The following is a 21,573-nucleotide window of genomic DNA, read 5'->3' as shown; positions in this document are numbered from 1 at the left end:
ATGTGGAGAGAGAGGACTCCTCCTGCAGTGTTGGTGGACTGTAAATTAGTACAGCCATTATGTAGAACAGTATGGAGGTTCTTTAAATCACTGCAGACAGAACTTCCATATGGTTCAGCAATCCCATTACTTGGGATCTACCCAGAGGATTGGAAAACATCAGGTCAAAGTTATAACTGCACTCCTGTGTTTATTGAAGCTTTATTTTCAATAGTTAGGTGATGGAACCAACCTAAACATCCATCAATGGATGACTGGATAAGGAAATTATGGTACATATACACAATGGAATACTACTCAGCCATAAAAAAGAATGAAATTCTACCATTTGCAGCAATGTGGATGAGCCTGGAGAAAATTATTCTAAGTGAAACAACCCAGGTACAGAAAGAGAAATACTGCATGCTCTCACTTATAACTGGGAGCTGAATCCATAAATAAACAAACAATAAAGAGAGACAGAGTGAAAGAAAGAAAGAAACAACAATCACAGTAATACATTGAAATTTTAGAAAACCAGAGGTGATAAAAGGGAGGGGAGGAGGAGAAGGAAGGGGGCTAATGAGGAATTGGTCAACGGACACGAAGAATGATTGGATTTTGTAATGATGAATAAGCTATCTATACTGATCTTACCACCACATGTTGTACACAGTTATTGAAAATCAACATTGTACCTCATATGTATGTATAATAAAAAAAAATAAAAAAGAAAGATGATATGAATCCTTCCATGAACTTTTTAAAGACCCCTGTGTAGTTGCTTATTCAGTTTCTTGCTGCTCCTTTGCATGTGGAAGGCTTCTCTTGGAAAGATGATTCTTATAGATAACACAGTAAGATTTTAGCATTATCATCTACTGTACTTGTAAATTCAATCTTCATAAAAATGGGTGATTAATTTAGAAATGGTATTCTGCATCATATAAAAATGAATAGGCATAGGGTCTCTACAATATAAGAAAATAATGTTCCTACTACTTTCTAATTATGAACAAGTAAAACTAGTTTATGAACTGGTGATGAACAAGAGAAACTAAATAGCATTTCTTTAGTCCTTTCACTGGCCAAGATTGTTTCATATTTGTTTGTTTATCTAATAGCCCAGACTCTGATTTCTTTTTGAAACCTGGTAATTGATCTTTCTTTTATTTCAGTTGTTTGTGAGATATTATGTAACCATTTCTTGTGTGATAAACTGTACTTGTATTACCATACCCTTTTTGGGGGAAATGCTCAACTTTTCAGTTAATATTATGTTCTCATATATTAGCCAGCCAGATTTTTTTTTTCTTTTTTCAGGTGTAACTGTTTATATACTAGACCCCAGGACAAGGGCTATATTTACTACTTACAGGAACTTAAAATTTAGTTTAGGGAGGGATGCTATAAGAAAATGGTACTTCATAATATAAATGTTGAGTGGTGCTTATTTGATTAATACTTCATTGGTACAATTATAGCAGTATACGCACATACAGACACACGGTATAATACTTAGGATTGCTTCTGTGTTGGTGTGATATATTAGTAGAGAGAAGAAATAAATGAAAAAAGAGCTAGCATTTTAGTGATATGACCAATCGTGCCAATTTTGGTATCTTTTTTTTTTTTTTTTTTTGGCAGCTGGCTGGTAAGGAGATCTGAACCTTTGACCTTGTTGTTGTCAACATCATGCTCTAACCAAGTGAGCTGACCAGCCAGCCCTTCATGTGCCAATTTGTATGGACCTTGCAAACTCCTGATTGAATGGAAAGGTTAGTTTTATTCTGTGCTCAGCACAGTCCCTGGCACATAAGCAGACATTAATTAAATGCTATTTAAATGGAATGAGTGGCTGGCTGGTTAGCTCAGTTGGTTCTAATAGCAAGGTCAAGGGTTTGGATCCCCATACTGTCCAGCTGCCAAAAAATGAATTAAAATGAATGGAATATTTGCAAAATAGATGTCTTTGGATGGGACCCTGTGAACAACAGAAACGTGGGAATTGACTAGGTCAGACCCATTGGTTAGTCTTATATTGTTTCCAACAGAGGTATTTCTTTAAGGGATTATGAAATGGTTTGTTTGACCTTTCTGTTTTATCTGTATGTTTCTTTTAATAACAATTAATGACTCTGTTATTTTATTTACAAACATTTTGTTTATCCATTCAGCGATGGACATTTGGGTTGCTTCCACCTTTTGGCTATTGTGTATAATGCTGCTGACATTCAAAAATGCTTTGATTTGAGTTGCTGTTTAATATCCTCAAAAGTTAACATCCTCTTTCATTTATGACAGAAGGCATACTCTAGTTAAGTGGGAGAGCTTTGCCATTAGACTTTTTGGGTTTAAGTCCTGGCTGATCCCTTCCTGGCTATTTCACTGTGGGCGGATAACCTTTTTGACATTTGTTTGCTTAACCTGCCAAATGGGGTTAATGAAAGTTTCTTACATTATTCCCATTAAATTAGATAATATATGTAAAATGCTTAGGCTAGTGTTTAACACACAGTTAAAGTTAAATAAATGTTATCATTACTAGGAAAAGGAACCCATTGGTTCAGGTACCCATGTGAAAGTACTACAGGCAGTCTGCCAATTAGGTAAAAATAAAAATTCGAGTTTCTGAATTCATTTGATATTGAAAGGGCAAAATCTTGGAGTAAATAATACCAGTCATTTCTATGTGTGGGATTGAGAGGGTGGAAGTAGGTAAATAAGAGACAAGGCTGAAGGTTGAGAAAGTTGCCCTTATTATCCTCTTCATGGGAGATGGTCTGATATCTTAACCAGTTATACACTGTGGTTTAATCTAACCAAGGAGCATGAAGAATCAGAAGTTGGTCTCTTATTGCTATGTCTTCCTTATCTTTATTCCATGCCAGTGACTTTCAAAAGCATGAAAAGTGGTGGGCAGGAACTTTAGACAGGCAAATAAGGTTATACAGTGAATTGGCACAGGTTTTTAAAGTCTGATCAGTTGTGATTCAGTATTTGATAGTTTATTGTGAGAAGGTTGGATTTGTAGTTTACTCTCAAGAAAGATGTGAACCCGAAAGTGGCTTTTTAATATATTGAATGCTTAATTTATAAATTGAGTATCTAATTCTAGAGGAACAAATGCAGCCTGATCAAGATTTTTGTCTTAAATCCAATAAACTAGCCCACATGAGTAGTGTACTCGTTTGGTCCTGACCGTAAGTCCCCTACACCATTGTACTATGGATGCCACAAGATATGATGCTTCTGAATATAATTGTACTACATTGAATGATTCAAGAAGTTCAATTCTAGTAAAATTATATTATGAAAATAGTCACTATAAAAGATTATGTTCAAAACTAAATTTTCCTCATGTATATGAATCTTGTTTGAGTCATATTCAGTACTACTATGCTACTTAACGTGATAACCAGTAAAAATATACTCTGGCCCACAATTTTAAAAATCTTCTCTACTTCCTTGTAAGAATGACTATGCTCTTAGAGTATACTTAGTAAGGGTATATTTTTGTCAAGATGAACTCCGTTATTTAAGGCCATGTAATCCAAAGGGTGAAACATCTAAACTTTGCCCGTTTGGTCTCCCTAACATTTTATCTGTTAGTTTGGGAAATATTTATTACATAAACAAAAAATATCTAATTGATTGAAGTGCAGTCTCTTTCAACCTGTTTTACATTTCGTACTCTTTTGTTGTTTTACAATGGCTTAATAATGATTTTGAATCAACATGTGTAATTAAAACAATCCTAAATTCAATTTAGGATTTAGGGTGCCATCTTAATAACATGACCAATCACCATCTTATTTTAAATGACTATATTTCATATAGTTTGTAATCGTTTTTGATAAAATTTAATACAGGATAGAGTCACAGATGCATTTTTACACAGACATGAGGATTTCAGTGTATAAAAATGATTAGTTTGGGACTGGTGATAAGACTAGGAACCAAGGACGTCTTTGTGTCTTAGTGAAACTACAAGGAGACAGAAAGATCTATCGTTGACCTACCTCTGCTTCTTGGGTTTTCTTTTTTTCCTCACATGATTGATCTCCAGAAGCCCTAGAGTAGTCATCCTGGTGAGTTTAGCAGCAGTGTCTTGATATGTTTGGTAGTAGAATGAGAAACAAGGATTGAACATGATTTATAAAGATTAGTAAGTTTATTGTAGTTCTCAAACTGCTTAATTCAGGTATTGAGAAAGTTTGTCCAAGTTAAGTGAGGATATTTTAAGTAGATTTTTAAATCTTTTTTTATTTTTCAGCCAAACCAAACAGGAAGCTTACTTTTCTCTACCTAGCCAATGATGTCATTCAGAACAGCAAAAGGAAGGGGCCGGAGTTTACAAAAGATTTTGCACCAGTTATAGTGGAGGCTTTTAAGCATGTTTCAAGGTATGATAATTGTTTTGGGTATTAGGTAATCTGTTTTAAATGCACCATATGTCCTTTTGCTAAAATTTGCCATAAGCCATTAAAATAAAAACGATTGTATTTCTTTGAAGCTTTCCTTTGAAAAGATTTACCTCTAAATGGGATTTGTAAATGTGTTAAATGCTTGTGTGGAGGAAAATTGTTTTTGAACTGTTGCTAAGGTGTGGGTATTTGGAGTACTTGAATTATAGCTTTCCTTTAAGAGACCAAAAGCAACTGCTGTATTGGAATGAACCTCACTAAGAATGAATGAAGGTACTGAATTGAAAATTTGTGTAATTTTAAAGCTATCAGTCTTGGAACCAATATTTCCGGATTCACTTAGTATCTTTTCCTGTCATATTGCCTATAATGATTTTAAGGCTTTCTAGTGTTTGGGTATATGTCATAGCATTTTTAAGTGCTTTGGAAATAAAGAATATTTATTTAAGATAATTGGAAACCTGTTGAAAATTTTGCAGAAAATTCCAAGGGTAGAAGTCTATACTTTGGTTTATGGCCTTTTAAATTCTTATTTGCAAACATTATATACAAATATTTGATAGATTACTAGGCAGACATTATTGGGGTAGTCTATTAAATCGGTCTAAGTTATAGAATTCAGTGGTGAATGATGATGATCTGTGTTGAATGATATAAGGATGAAAATGCCCTGCAGTTTTAGTCACAGTAGACACATTTTTAAAAAATTACAGTGTGAAACACTACATGTTGTTTTCTTAAATAAATATTATTTACCCTTCAATTTAGGTATTCTACCATCTTTTTAGTTGTTGGCATTTCTTAGAGTTAAGTCCTAGGCCTTCTTCTGGGGCCATATTCTTTACTTGTTCTCTGGGTGATTTCATACTCTGCACACATTTAGTTATTATCCATACCCTAATGACTAATCTTACACTCCAGTCCAGATTTTTTTTCTTTGTTCCAGACCTGTATGTCCGGTTGCTTATTGACATTTCTATTTGTTTGCATCCCAGACATCTCAAACTCATTGTGTCTGATATTGAACTCATGACTTTGCTTCCTGCCAGACTTGCTCTTCCCTTAGGTTTCACTCTCTCAGTGAATGGCAGCTCCGTTTATCCAGATGCTCATCAAGAAATTAGGTGTCATCTTTAACTTTTCTTTCGCCTTCACTCCCCATATCCCATATAGTATATATTCCCTCAATTCCTTAGATTTCTTTCCCTACTGGTTATCATAATATGTTTTCTGTATAATTTCGATAATGTCTAGTACTGTTTAATACCATTAGGTAACTGTAGCCAGAGTTACAGAGCTGATCATAGCACTCCCTTGCCTTTGAGTGGTTCTCAGTTGTCTTAAAGATCTAGTTTAAAGTCCTGAGCAAGACTTAGATGTTCCTTCATGGCACTGCCTACTCTCCAGATTCCTGTCTCACATTTCTTCCACACAGTCTTTAGTCTACTGTTTAAGCTAACTGAACCTGTTTTAGTTCTTTTTGCCTTAAGGCTTTTTTATATGTTGCCTCTCCCTATAATCCAACAAAATATTTATTGACTGCCTATTATGTACTGGTCCCTGAGGATATGATAGTGAGCAAGACAAAGTTTTGTTCTAATGGAGCTTACATTTCAGTGGATGAAAAGGTAATAACTAGATAGATACATGAATGAGTATATATTATACTATCAGATGACATACTATGGAGAAATATAAAGCAGGGAAAGAACTAAAGGGTATGAGGTTACTCAGTTATATGATGAGATGAAAAACAACTATTTTGGGGAGGTAGCATTTGAACAGAGACTAATGGAAGGTATGAAATGAGCCATTTGACTATCTAGGAGAAAAGAATTCCAGGCAAAGAGAATACATGGCAGAAACAATGAGATGCTATGTGCTAGGCATGTTTGAGGATCAGCAAGGAGATTTGTATTGGAGAAGGTATTAGGGAATGTGGACTGAGAGAATGCCAGGAAGCAGAACATGTGGGCTTTGTGGTCCAGGGTAAGGATTTTAGTTTTATTCTTGGTACGATTGGTAGCTCTTGGAGGATCGAGAGCAGTATAATCTGATTTACATTAATAGGATGCTTTGTAGAGAACAGAGTGAAAGAATAGAGATTGGGAGGTCAGTGAGAGGACTATTAACAAAAATCCAGGCATGAGGTAATAGTGGCACAGTATATAGTACAGTGGTAGTGGTGAAGGAGGTAGGAAATGGTTGAGAGTAGTCTGCTTCCCATTTCCTGTGTATCCAATCTTCAGAGCTCAGATTAACTATCACTTCCTCAAATACTCTTCCTGGGCTCTTTTAAACTGGGCTAGTCTCTCTCTCATGCCTGTCTTTAGCACTTTGTTCTCTTTTGTGTTACTTGTAAATAACAGCTGCCATAAAGCTCCATCTGCACGTCCATGTCAAAGATAGTGCCTTAATCAATAAATATTTGTTAAATAAATTAAAAGGCACCTATTAGAACTCTCCTTTAGCCTCATGTTTAGCCCCCATTAGGTTAGGAGCATCTTCTTTGTAAACTCCTCATAGCCAATACTAAAATTTTTGTAGCTTTTTATGATTTTTTTGTTTAATAATATGTTTATAAGCTCTTTAAGGGAAGTACGGTGTAAACATTTGGACAATTTTTTTCCAGAGAATGAATGAATGATTGTATTTTAAATCACCGTTACCTTTTTCGTAGCACTGTACCATTTTACTGTTAATAATTTATTATTTTTTTCTTTAGTGAAACTGATGAAAGTTGTAAGAAGCACCTTGGGAGAGTGTTATCTATTTGGGAAGAAAGGTCTGTTTATGAAAATGATGTATTAGAACAACTTAAGCAAGCTCTGTGTAAGTATATAATATTGATCTCTTATCCTGCTCTCTTCATTAAAATGTATTCTTTTGTACCCATCAGCCGCCAAAAACAAAAACAAAAAATGTATTATTTTATTTAAACTTAAATGTTCTTTCAATTCAGATGGTGATAAGAAGCCTAGGAAACGAACTTATGAGCAGATAAAGGTGGATGAAAATGAAAACTGTTCCTCTCTGGGATCTCCAAGTGAACCACCACAGGTAGAAGTTTTTCTGTTAAGAGAGTTATGTTAGTTTTATTTTACTTCATGTGGCCACCGAGCTTTATTAATTTCAATGTTTTACTTCCATAATATGATTTTTATTTTAATTCTGGGGACAAGAAAGAAGCTACATGAATATTTCTTACTTTCTGGTTAGCAAATTACTTATTTTAATGTAGTATATTGTGTATTGTATATTTCACATAGAAATCATTTTGCATAGAAAGGAGATTTCTGATTGTTGAGTTTAATTACATGTGATTAGGTGTGCACCATTTAAGCATTTCTTTTTAAAATAAAACATTATATGATAAGGCTATTTTGTTGTATGATTTAAGTACTCTAAATATTCCATTTTTAGAGATAAACACTGCTGCTTTAAGTCTTTTTGCTTTAAACATGTAAAAATGAGTGTTGGAGTGACAAGTATATGGTCATACAATTTTATGTAACTGTATAGAACCATGCAGTTTTCTGGAAAAATAGCTAAGTTAGAATCATTATCTTAATAGCCCATGTCCTCCCAGATTGGCACAGTATAGCATTCCTTAACCATCAGATGAATTCCAGAAAGACATTTTGAACTTTTAAGTGGTGTTGAGCCTTTAAGCTTCCTCCTTCTGGTTTCAAACATATAGGAGGGACAGATAAAATTTAAAAGGCGAAAACGGAGACATAGCCATACTCTTTAAACAAGGTAAATATCTTCATGGGCAGAAATGGTACAGAAGCAGAACTCCATGTGTGAGCCAGAACCTGGTTCCTGCTGAGCTCTGGTCTAGAAGCAGACGTGGGTTGCGAGAAATTAGTATTTTTTAGGGTCATGAGAACTAACAGTGCTCCATGGGAGTTAGAGGACTGGACCTAAACTCCCTGTATGAAACTAGAGGCAGGGAGGGACTCTTTCCGCCATGAAACACCATAGAAACCAGAGACAGGGAGAGACTCTTTACCCCTGAAAGAAAAGTACAGTCATTTACTACCTAGAACTGTGGAATGTATATCAGTCTTAGTCCTAGGGAGGCAGAAAGAATCAGATTAAGGCTCTCAGCCAGGACCTGAGCCAACCTATTTGTTGGCTCAATGACAGGAATGTTGAAGCCTGCTGGTCACCATGGACAAGAGCTTGAATAGAAAAGTGGTAAGAACATAACATTTGGAACAACCAGATGTTGTTCCATGTTATATGTCTTCCTATTTGGTGATAACTCATGACAAAATTTGTGCTAAGAGCCCCATTGTGATTCCATGAACAGTGTTTTACCTGAGTTCTGAATATATGATTGGGCACTCTCCCTGATAAAAGAGCAGCCTCACAGTTGCACTTTTTAGGCATATTCTTGACTAACCATCTGACTCTTCCCTAGTATTTGGATAAATGGTATTGCTTTTTGTTTTATGATGGCAGTTTTCAGATTAGTTGTGCTGTTTAATTCTCAGTGGTTCAGCATTGTAGACATCATTTTATTTATGTCATTCTTTATAAGAATGGCTAAAATCTCTCTTCTCAGTGTCTGGTTAAACTCATTTCATTCTGTTCTAGCTCTTCTAGTAGGAAGTCCCAGGCTAGTGTTGTTTCGGACAGCTTTGCTTTCTTATCTGGTGCTTGATCTGCCACTGGGAACTCAGAATTAACTCATGTGGGAATGTGAAGGTGTGATGAGACCACGTTGTGGTTAAAGCATGCATGCACTGTCAAGATCATAAAGCCAATTTTCTTGATAGAACTACAGAAAATTTTAGAACTTGCAAAGGCTGATTAAACAATAATATTTTATATCAATTAGGTGGGGCATTGTGAGAAACAAGCTTCCCAGTAATTATTGTTGCTCTTAAGCTCACTTTCATTGTAGAGGCAATATATCTTATAATTTCTGGGATCTTTTTTTTTTTTTTAAAGATGACCGGTAAGGGGATCTTAACCCTTGATTTGGTGTTGTCAGCACCATGCTCTCCTAAGTGAGCTAACCGGCTATCCGCATGTAGGGATCTGAACCTGTGGCCTTGGTGTTATCAGCACCACACTCTCCCAAGTGAGCCATGGGCCAGCCCCAATTTCTGGGATTTTAAACATACTTCTTATGAATTAAAAGTACACTTAGTATAGTATATTTCTTATTTGGTTTATTTATTCTTAACTGTCTGATCATTTGCTATGTGTTAGATCCCACACATTTTTTGTTAGGGAATAGTTTAAAGAAAAATTAGTAACTGGCAGTCAGTGTCATCTTAATATACGTACAGAATTAGTGATATCCTCTATTTTTAAAGTATATGTGTAATTTTGTAGTGTACCTTAATCTAGTATTAGATAATAAAAAAAGAAAGACAAAAAAGATGAGGTGGGAAAATGTAATAATTTTCTTTGGAATAACATTATAGACATTATAAATTTTGAAATCACTGGCAAAGAATTGCCCTTCCCTCCTAACTATAGCTGGTATGAAAATTTTGCAACTGAAATATACTGATTGCTCTTCCCTCCTAATTATAGCTTTTGTGAAAACAGTATGACTAAAACATTATAATGATAAAACAATTTGCATATTGGCTAAGCAATATGTAAATGTTAGTCATCAGATATACAGAATTTTGTAATATTGTAATCTTATTAACATATCATAGGATAGTTGACGATATCATATTTGAACATATTCCAAAACTACATTTCTCTTGTGCTTTAATTATATAGCATTTAGAAATGGAGCCTAGGAGACTCTCCTGTGTTGGAGTAGATGATGATTAGTATCCCCCTTCCCCCAATATCCAATTTAGCATTTAAAAAAATCTTCTCTTGTGCAACGATAATATAATCAGTATATCATATGCATTACTTGTGTTCCCTAGGTTGAAGTTATAGCCTTCTTATCCTTTTACCACTGATGTATTTGGCATGTAAATCAATCACTTACCTCATTTTAATAATTGTATAATTACTTTGACACTGTCTGTCTTCACCAGTAGAGTGGGATCTCCTCAGATGTAGTGTATTATCATTTATATTTACACTACAGCTAACGTAGTGTAGCTTCTTTCTTTTAATATTTAAAAGAAATAGGCTGTCTTCAAAAGCAGTTTATATTGGAAATTTTGAACTTGTGAATAGCCCATAAGGATTAAGGAATATAAAATTTCAATTCTTTGGATTTGTTTAAACTTCATTTATTTTGGTTCTGAAGCTGTGTAACTTTTTAGACTCTAGATCTCGTTAGAGCATTACAAGATCTAGAAAATGCAGCTTCAGGTGATGCAGCAGTTCATCAGAGGATAGCTTCTTTGCCCGTTGAAGTCCAAGAAGTGTCCCTACTAGATAAAATAACAGGTAAGAAAAGAAAACATGATTGGAACATTTGGGGGAATCAGGATGAGAGAACAGCATGTCATTGTTTTTGTTGTATAATAATTTTATTATCCTGTGCTTTTCTTAGATAAAGAGTCTGGAGAAAGGCTTTCTAAAATGGTAGAGGATGCTTGTATGTTGCTGGCAGATTACAATGGCAGACTGGCAGCAGAAATAGATGATAGGAAGCAACTCACTCGAATGTTAGCAGATTTTCTTCGTTGTCAAAAGGAAGCCCTTGCAGAGAAAGAACATAAATTGGAAGTGCGTAACCTTTTCCTTTTTTAGTGCTTATTTCATTTACTTTTTGGTAGTAATTTTAAAATATCTTAATGTACCTGCACATTTTCAATTTTTTGAACACAGATCTTTTTAGACAGTGGCCCAGGGTAAGCTTCTCCTTGCATTTATGGATTTCTTTCAACTTGAACCAAATCAATCTGCCTCAGTAAACTTAAAAATTTGGAATTAACAGAATCAGTTGGATTTTTAAATTATGCATGTGAAATTCCATGCAATAATAATTTATCAATTTAAATTGTTATCTTCAAGCACAAAAATAATAGGAAAATAGCAGTTGGTATAAAGTCTGATGTTAACTTCAGTAAATTGTTTTTGGATTTATTTAATCCCTGTTCTGAGTACATGCAGTCTTTTAGGTATAGCATTACGTCTTCAAATTTTTCCCTTATTCCACCCCTGATTCTGATGCTTAACATATTCTGCCCCACCTCCAGGCTCATACCCTTAGGTAGAAAGTCATTGCTCCTTTAAGTTTAGTAATGATTGATACTGTTAATGAGAAGTCTGGGGGTATAGGAGGTAATAAAAAGAAACATTCTCATATTTCCTTTGATTAGAGTAGCCGTCATCAGGGGTAGATGAGCCAGATTTGGTTTTATTTTAAAAGAATCTTTCAGTTCACTAGTTCTTATTTAAATTGTTTATTGTTCTAACAATTTTTTATTCTAATAGCATATAGGAGAATTTCTAGTTTGTCTGGATCCATTTATTTACAGACAGTTCACTGTAAATTTGTAGATATGTCATGGGGCCTCTACTAAGTTGTCTTTATTTATTAGCATTTAGTTCTTGGTTCAGCAATCACTAATTGTGCCAAAAATGGTTTGTAGATTGGATTGTCATTGCCACCTACGAGAGTAGCTACTTGATTATTCCCACTTCAAATTCTCAGCTCTTAATTTAGCAATACTCCTTTTTAATTTGCTTCTCCTCTGTTCACTAAACACCCTTAGAGGATGGTTGTTGGCACTATGTTCTACCTTCAAGGAGGTTGCCCACTTCTGTGTAGAAAAGAAAAGGTGAAAATTGTTAAAAAGATGAATTTGATAGTTTACTTGCCAGTTTTTGATCTTGTGTTGGAACTTCAATCTTAAACATATTGTTACTTATTTTATTGTCCAGAGTTAAGGGTAAGTAATGTTATACAATTTTTGTCTTTAGTCTTTTAGTATGGTTTCTTTAACTTCTATTGAGCTTCTGTTGCAGATATTGGACATGGGCGTATCTTCTAATGATGTCATCACCATTAGCATATTCTTCCTGCTAAAAATAAATATCATACTCCAAAGCCTGTATTGTCTCATGTTTTTGAAAACTGAGTAGAAGACTGAAACTTTCTTATTTTACTTTATACTGCTTTATCACCTATGGTGTTGGTCATTTATCACTGGTTACAAAAATAGAATATACCAGATACCAACCACGCCCCTATCCCTGCCTTCCAGCCAGATTTCATTGCTGATAGTCATAGATGGTGAGGCTGATGTTAATAATAATGATAACACTTACCATGTGTCCATACTATTCTAGGCATATCACATAATCAACTCATTTAATCCTATACAGCAGAATATATTATTATCCATATTTTACAGATATGGAACTGAGGGACAGAGAAATTAGTTATCTTGCCCAGGGTCACAGAGAGCTAGTGAATTGTTTAGAACTCAGGGAATCTGCCTCCAGAGTCAGTGCACTTCATCAAAAAGATGTATTTCCTTCCTATTTTTACTTAAAGAAATGTAAGATTACAACAAAAGCTACAGCCCTATTTCTCCACTCCTGCTTCCTCCCTTCTCAGAGATATAATCACAGTCCTGAAATGTATGTTTTAGGAACTTATTTATTATTTTTCAGCATAACTGTGTTTTATATTATAAAGAAACCACCTCAATTACGTTCAACATTTTTTTTTACAAATAAATATTTAGAATTCTGTGTAAACTTAGAAGTTATCATTTAGAAATAAGTGATTTCTTTGTCAGAAAGTGTGAAAATGACTTGAGATATTTAGACATTTTTTTGTACCAAGTAGGTGGCATTGCTTTGAAGTTGAGACTGAGAGGTGAAGTTTTATACTTTCCAAATCAGCTGTAATATCATCAAATGGTTTTTAGTTATCATGCATCTTTAAACATTAGCTGTGATTGATTGGGTTTTGATGTGCCATTAGTTGCTCTTATTTTTGAGAAGGGACATAAAAGTATCAGTTCAGGAATTGGCTTATTTCATATTTCTTAAGGAAGGCACTATTAAAGCATTTGTAATGAATGAAAACAAGTGTTTTTAAAAATTTTGGAATTGTTAATCATTATTTTTTAAACTTCTGAGTAACTTTAGTTGGTTATTAGGCAGATAACTGTTAGACTAATAAATTTATTTTATATTTATAAAATATATTTCATGACTTGCTGTAGGAATCATTTTACCATTCAGAATTTGGAAATATTGTGTAAACTATTGTTCACGCGTATTATTTTGGAAAGTATACATGGATAGGGTAATTAAAACGACATTTTGATTTTGATATTTTTGGAGAGGTGGCAATATAGAGATCAGAAATTCTTCTGTATTTAATAAGATAATGTCTTGCCTTTGTTGCTCACTTTTGAATACTTCTTTTTCATGATACAATTATTGCAAGGAAACATGCTTTTTTTTATAAAGTCCCTATTTATTTCGTAATATGTTGATCTATTTTAAATTGCTAGACATCGTTGAAAATACATTTACTAGTCTATAGAACAGATTTCAACAGAAAATTGCAAATCATAATTTGATGGCTCTTTATTTTTAAATTTTTTTTAAAAGATGACTGGTAAGGGGTTCTTAACCCTTGATTTGGTGTTGTCAGCACCACGCGCTCCCAAGTGAGCTAACCAGCCACCCCTATAGAGGGATCCAAACCCGTGGCCTTGGTGTTATCAGAACCACACTCTCCCACATGAGGCATGGGCTGGCCCCTGATGGCTCTTTAAAGAAGAAATCAAATCATAGTTCCACGTTCTGTAAGTCGGAATACAGAAACATGTCAGAGAGGGCAAGTGTTTATCTTTTGAAATCCTATGTCAGTATATTCAGAACTACCTCATTAAAAAGGGGAGTGTATAGTATTCATTGTATGATTATTGTTTATTTAAGTCTGTCCGTCTTCTGATGGGGTCAGGTTGCCTCCATTCAGTTGCTTTTATTTATTATTATAACATTTTGTGCATTGTAGGTAGTATTACAGAAAACATCCTTATGATGCAGGTTTGCATAGTTGTGCAGATGTATCTGTAGGATTGATTCCCAGTAGAATTCAGCTAGGTCAAAGGGAATGTGTGTTGAAATGTTGATAATGTACTCAGGCTCTCCAAAAGGTTTTGCCTTTTAAAACTTCTTGCTGTATGAGTGCATCTTTTCCTACATAACCTCACCCACACTGAATGTTGGTAATCTCTCTAATTTTTGCATATCTGATAGGTTAAACATTTTTTTTTTGGTCCACTCAGATTGGTAATCTTTTAAAAATATTAATTAGCCATTTAATTTCTGCAAATTGCTTCCATTTTTCTATTTGGTTCTGATTTTACGTCTTAATATTTGTCTTTGCTTTTGTAGATTCTGGGTTTTCTAGGTATACTTAAGATGGCCTTCTTAATTCATAACTATAAAAATACTCTGCTATTTTTCTGTAGTTTTTTTCCTGATAATTTATCCATTGGAATTTTTGTTTAGGGCATGATATAGGGATCTAACTGTTCAAAAATGAGAGTAAAATATTTCTTCACAACTTACTGATTATTAATGACTCAGTTTATCTTTTACTACTGTTGTAAAATGCCATTTCTGTCATACTTAATTCCTGTATATACATGTATGATATACATGGGAATGTAGTCCCTTTTCTGTTCTACTAGCCCATTTGTCTAACTTTTAATTATACAGTAGATTTTGATTACTTTTTAGTATTGTTTGTGTTTATAATTTTAACTGTTCATGATTATTGCATATACTAATTTTTACTCTTCTCCCCCATGTTTATTATTTTCACATATTTTGCCTTCGTGCTTAATTTTTTTTTTTTTTTGCTGGCTGGTGTAGGGATTGAACCCTGGGCCTTGTTATCAGCACCATGCTCTAACCAACTGAGCTCACTGGCCAGCTCATGCTTAATATTTAAAAGGCAACATTTTTTTGCTAGACAGTATTTTCCAGGTGATTCAAGAATGCATACTTTCATAAAAATTTTGGTTTTCAGAAATAAAGTTTAACTTTAATCTTTTAAATGCATAATATAAATTTTGTTTTACTTGAGACATTAAATGATTAGGAATTTCTAATGTCATGCTCTCTTAACATAGGAAATAAGATTGTTTTAAATATACAGTACTGAAAATGCAAGTTTAAAAACTCTGTTACTGAAAGTGTTATCTGAATGTATCATTTTGATGGTTGTTAATTTATCAAACTACAAATGTTACTCAGTGACATAGTGGCAAGAATATGGAGAACTGATTAGAGAGTCTTTTATCTGGCTCATTTATTTTTTATAATTATTTTACTCTGTTTTTCCATTGAAATCATATTTATTTTATTTAAACTTAGAAATATTTTGATAAGATGGATTTTTCAAAGAAACAAATATTTCGGGCTGATCCCATGGCACACTCGGGAGAGTGCAGCGCTGGGAGCGCAGTAGCGCTCCTGCTGCGGGTTCAGATCCTATATAGGGATGGCCGGTTCGCTCACTGGCTGAGCGCGGTGCGGCTGGTCACAAAAAAGACAAAAAAAAAAAAAAAAAGAAAAGAAACAAATATTTCTAATTTTTCAGTAGTTATGTTATTTTTTGAGATCTAAATATTGTCTAAAATGTTTTTTATGGTTAATTTATCCAATTTTTTCAGGAATCATATAAACTTTTAATTATTTTTATTGACTATGCAAGTAATCTATTTTCATCATAGGAAAAAATCTATATAAGCAAAAGACTTAGCTCTGTTGGCGGTATTATTTTATATCCTTTCCTTTTCATGTAATATATGCATCTTACCATCTCATTGTTTTTCTTTTTAATGTGCGGATGTATCATAATTTATTTAACTGCTCTGTTCTTTATGACTGTTTGTTTCCATTGCTTTGGTATTATAAACAGTATTCCAGTGAACATCTCTTTAGTTAACTCTTCGCTCACCTATAGCATTTCTTGTGATAAACTTCTGAAGATGAAATTACTCACTCATGTTAAAGTCTTTACACTTGTTAACCAGTATGACTATTAATAAGATTGTACTAGGTCATTGTCTTCTTTGGTGATTCTTAAATATTATCTATAGATCTTCTGTCCTAGGCCATTTGTGTTCTCCAGAGAAAAACACTGAAAATTTGCTGTGTAAATAACATGGGGCACCTGTTTTCAGAACAGTGCTCTTACCTCTGTGACTTGGATTCCTAATGCAGGTCTTGTTTTGGTCAATTTCTTATCACCCATTTTTTGGCTCTTGGGATAAGGGTTTTAACACTTTATGTAAAGCTTTTCAATTAATTTTTATTGTCAACCTTAAGACTCAACAATATATTTCAGGGAGACTGGTACCTAAAATCCTGAGCCTGTCTGGAGTTCCTCAGGATGAATTGCATTACTTTTAGCCATTATCCACTGTTGCAGTTTTTTTCCATCTTCCAAGTGTTTCTTGATGTCTGTGTATTGTGGTCCCCTTTCCTCTGCCTTTGTGGGTTTCTGCCTTTATAAATTGTTTTATTATTTTAGTGGCTTTTTTGGAGGGAACAGATAAACATGAGTTTGATATATCATATAAATGGAAGACTTCTTATAAGTCTTAATAAATAGAAATATATGTGTTTCGTAATTGATGCCAAATAGCCCTTGTCTAAGTGGTGGTCATATTTTGCCTGGATTGTTAATAACCGATCTTCCTGCTCCCTCTCATATTTTCCTACGTCAACTGTGGCCAGTGGATCTTTTAAGAAGAAATCAAGTCATATCACACCCCTGTTTTAAACTGTCCAATGTTTCCCATTACACTTTAGGATCTGATTTTGAACTCATATGGCCTATGACATCAATGAGATCCCTAGTTACGAGTCTCCATTTTACCTCATCTTTTATCATCTCACTGGCATGCATTTTATTCTTCAAGCAGATGAAGCATATTCTCGCATCAGGGTTTGTGCTTTGCTGATTGCAAAGAGTGACTGGAATGCTCTTGCCTCCTCATTTTTACTTAGCAGATTCCTTTTTCATTCAGGTTATGTTCCTATGTCACCTCTTCAGAGTCCTTTATTTCTTTAATTTGGTTCCACTTACTCTCTCCCTTTTCCCGCTCCCCAACTGTACTACATTGTCAGTTTGGGTTTTTTTTTTTTCCTGTTTTTCCTTCATAGTACTTATCACTATCTGACAATTTAAAACTTTGTATACTTAGTTATCATGTATACCTGCCACTAGAATGTGAGCTCCATGAAATGAAGAACCGTATTTTGTTTTTCATGTTTATTGCCTTCAGTGTTTAGAGCAGTACCTTTCTCCTGATAGGCAGCTTTTTTGTTGGATGAATAAATGATATTAAGCCTTCAAGTGATAGATAAGTTAATGAATGCCACTACAAATGTAATCTGCAAGAGGTCTATATTTATATTTTAAATTGGTAATTTATTTTGTAATTAAATTAGGGAAGAATGATACCTTAATAAATAGAAATGATTAAAAGATATTTGGAATTTTTGAAGAAAATTATATTCAGCATAATTGGTTAATTTTTAAGTCATCTTAGCAGTCCAGTACTTTTTTTTTGTTTTGTTTTGTTTTGTTTTTTGTTTTTCTCGTGACCGGCACTCAGCCAGTGAGTGCACCGGTCAGTCCTATATAGGATCCGAACCCGCGGCGGTAGCGTCGCCGCGCTGCCAGCGCAGCACTCTACCAAGTGCGCCACGGGCTCGGCCCAGCAGTCCAGTACTTAAAAAGACTGTGTGGGCTCTGTGTTCAAGGCACGCAGTTTCTAGAACTGCAGCTGAGCATTTTGAGTAAAGGAGTAAATGACCATTTCGAAATTATAAAATTATTATTATTATTTTTTTTTTTAAAAAGATGACCGGTAAGGGGATCTTAACCCTTGACTTGGTGTCGTCAGCACCATGCTCACCCAATGAGCTAACTGGCCATCCCTACATGGGATCCGAACCCGGGGCCTTGGTGTTATCAGCACCGCACTCTCCCGAGTGAGCCACGGGCCGGCCCTAAAATTATTTTTTGTCTGCTCTTTTTTCCTTCAGTAGGAGAGTAACTTTAATAGGTGAGAATAACATGAATAACAAGTGAACAATACGCAGCAGTGCATAAGTACTGAATTTGTAAAGAGTAACAGTGCTATCTAATGGGAGAACCGGAGCCACAAATGAAATCAGTCTTTAAGCCAGTGTTCGTTCTTTTACATTATGGTATATTAAAAAGCGGAATTTAAGCTGTAATTGCCCCTTACAATTACATTGCAATTGTAAAGATCGTCTAACCCTTTGTGGGCAATTTTCATTTATGGAATGAAAATGATAATAGTAATACTTGTCAAGAGAGGCGTTGTGGTGGTTAAAGGAATTACGCATGTAAGCAATTACACTCCGTCTGAAGTAAAGGAAGTCTTTAATAACATAAGGACAACTACTACTGCTACAATTTGTTGTTACTGTAGCAGCAGAGAGTCTTAGGATTGAGATGACATTGAGAAGTACACTGGAACTGCGTTGTGGAGGGCACTTGAATGGCAGGCCGAGCACATAGTTATAACAGTCCAAATGGCAGAGAGGAGCAGTGACATTGGCAGTGTTTGAAAACATGGTGGTAGTTGTCGAGTGGATTAGAATAGAAAGAGATTTGCAATAGAGAGACCAGATAGGACTTAAGCAGAAAAATTTATATGCTGGGCAGTAAAAACTAGTGGGAAGTAGCAGTGAACTTTTTTTAATTGCAAAAGTAGTATGTACTCATCATGGTTTCGAAACCGTTAATAAGCACACCCAGATACCACCTAAAATTTTGTCACCCCTTAAATAGCTTTTGACAAGATTGGGAGGGATAGAATTATACTGCACACGTATTTCATAAATTGCCTTTTTTGCACATTTACTGAAAACATTTTCACATGGTTTAAAATTTTATTTTAAAACCTAAATTATATTGTTTTACAGAAGTAGTATTTCTTTAACCAGCTACCTATTTTTTTAGCATTATGTTTCTTCCAGTTTCTTGCTGTTTAAAAACATTGCTCCAGATCACCTTTCAACTGAGACTTTGCTTATCATAAATTCCTATGAGTAAAAGAAAAATGAAAATTAAAGCAATGAGGAGATATGGCTTTCATGCTTAAGTCAGTTACAATTTAAGAAAACAAAGGAACATCCTCTGATGACAAGAGGATGTGGAAATGGGAACCCTTGCATATGGTTGATGTAAATTCATGGGTCAGATCTGTGGAGGACAGTTGGCCATAAGTATCAGAAGCCCTTATTTTATAAGTTTTTCTTCTCTTGGCCTTTTATCAGATGGTTTAAGTTGCACAGTAATCTAGAAGAAACTAGTTGGTAGGACAGATTTGGGGTGCAATTAAAGGGATGGTATAGTTATTTTCCCCTTTTACTATTTCTTTAAAATTGTGGTAAAATATGCATAACATCAAATTTACCATCTTAAACATTTTTAAGTCTATAGGTGAGTAGTGTTAAGTACATTAACATTATTTAACAAATGTGCAGCCTATCCCCAGAACATTTTTCATCTTGCAAAACTAAAACTTTGTAAAACCGTTGAATAACAATTTCCCATTTTCCCCTTTTGCCCAGCCACCAATCTTTCTGTCTCTGAATTTGACTACTCTAGGTTCCTCATATAAGTGACATCACACAGTATTTGTCATTGTGACTGGTTTATTTCACTTAGCAGAAATACTATCCAGATTTATCCATGTTTCAGCATGTGTCAGAGTTTCCTTCCTTTTTAAGGCTGAATAATATTTCATTGAGTGTGTTTACCAGATTTTGTTTGTCTGTTCTTCCATCTATGGATATTTGGGTTGCTTCCATCTCTTGGCTATTATGAATGCTGCTGCTATGAATGTTGGTGTTCAAATAATATCTTTGAGACCCTGTTTTCAATTTTCTGTAGAGTATCTACCCAGAAGTGGACTTGCTGGATCATATGGTAGCTCTATTTTCAATTTTTCTTGAGGAACCACATTGTTTTACACACTGCTATACCATTTTACATTCCTACCAATATTTCACAAGGGTTCCAATTTCTCATTGTTCTAACACTCGCTATTTTCTGTATTTGTTGATAGTAACCATCCTATAGGTAAGAGGTGGTATCTTATTGTGGTTTTGATTTGCATTTCACTAATAATTACTGATGTTGAATATCTTTTTCATGGGCTTTCTGGTCATTTGTTTATTTTTTTGGAGAAATGTCTTTTCAAGTCCTTTGCCCATTTTTAAATCAAGTTTTGTTTTGTTTTGTTTTAATTGTGAAGTGATGATACAGCTTTACGTTGATGATATGTGTTTGAGTCTGGCACTAGAAAGAGTTCGGAGATCATCTAACCTACCCAGTATTGGAAATGATTCTAGAGTATTTCTCGAAAGATGAGATAGATTAGCTAGCCTCTGCTCGAAAGGTTCTGTTGTAAAGGGAACATAACTGTTTTGCTAGTGATGTTTTCCTTTTTTCTGGACAATCGCTATAATATGCACTTTCATTTAAGAAGTTCTCAAAAGTGTGTATATGTTTTTATATATGTGTGTATGTATATGTGTATATATACTCACGCATAGGAGAAAATGTGGAATGCACAAAAAGTCACAGGAAGATAAAATCCACAACCTATTATTGATATTGAAAATTATGACTTGAAATAATAGCCCTTTATCACTTTCTTTTCCTTATGGGTTCTATACTTTCTTATAGTCTCTTGATGGGCCAAATGTGTTTTTATTTTTAATAGAAAGGTACTTGCTTTCATTGGAGTCATATTTTTGAAATGTTTTATTGTTTCATTACCACTATTCATGTATTATGTCATTAAAAATTTTACTTGAAAATGTATTCCAGTCAACTACATCAAAAAAAAAAAAAAAAAAAGAACAGAAACATAGAAGTCAGAAGAGCAACAAAAATAGTGCAAGTCCTTACATGTCTGAGAGTGGCTTTCCTTTCTGCTCACCTGTGAACAACAGCTTAGCTAAATATCTTTTTTTCATTTGGCCTATATATTGCAGTTTGTTTCTTTTATCCTACACTTTTAAAACTTTGACTAGCTCATACCTAGGATACTGGTTTTAATTGACTTGATATTTGATGTGCCCCTTTATTGGAAAGACCTAAGTTGTCTTTCATTTTTGTTTCTCAATTTTTTTTATAGTTTTTCTTTAAATTTCTATTATATGTATATTCAGAAACCACTGTGAATCTTTA

At 34.3% G+C, this 21,573-nt stretch overlaps 1 protein-coding gene across 1 annotated transcript in view; it reads left to right on the top strand.

Moving 5' to 3' along the window:
- Positions 1–21,573, top strand: part of RPRD1A (regulation of nuclear pre-mRNA domain containing 1A) — a 73,073-nt gene that overhangs the window by 25,963 nt on the left and 25,537 nt on the right. Inside the window, exons 2-6 of the mRNA XM_063077184.1 lie at positions 4,256–4,385; positions 7,132–7,238; positions 7,369–7,466; positions 10,664–10,790; positions 10,897–11,072. Of these exons, the coding sequence (XP_062933254.1) occupies positions 4,256–4,385; positions 7,132–7,238; positions 7,369–7,466; positions 10,664–10,790; positions 10,897–11,072 (638 nt within the window). The remainder of the gene's footprint in view (positions 1–4,255; positions 4,386–7,131; positions 7,239–7,368; positions 7,467–10,663; positions 10,791–10,896; positions 11,073–21,573) is intronic.

The sequence above is a fragment of the Cynocephalus volans genome, chromosome 13, assembly GCF_027409185.1.
Source record: "Cynocephalus volans isolate mCynVol1 chromosome 13, mCynVol1.pri, whole genome shotgun sequence".
NCBI lineage: Eukaryota > Metazoa > Chordata > Mammalia > Dermoptera > Cynocephalidae > Cynocephalus > Cynocephalus volans.
This window is presented reverse-complemented; position numbering and strand designations above follow the sequence as displayed.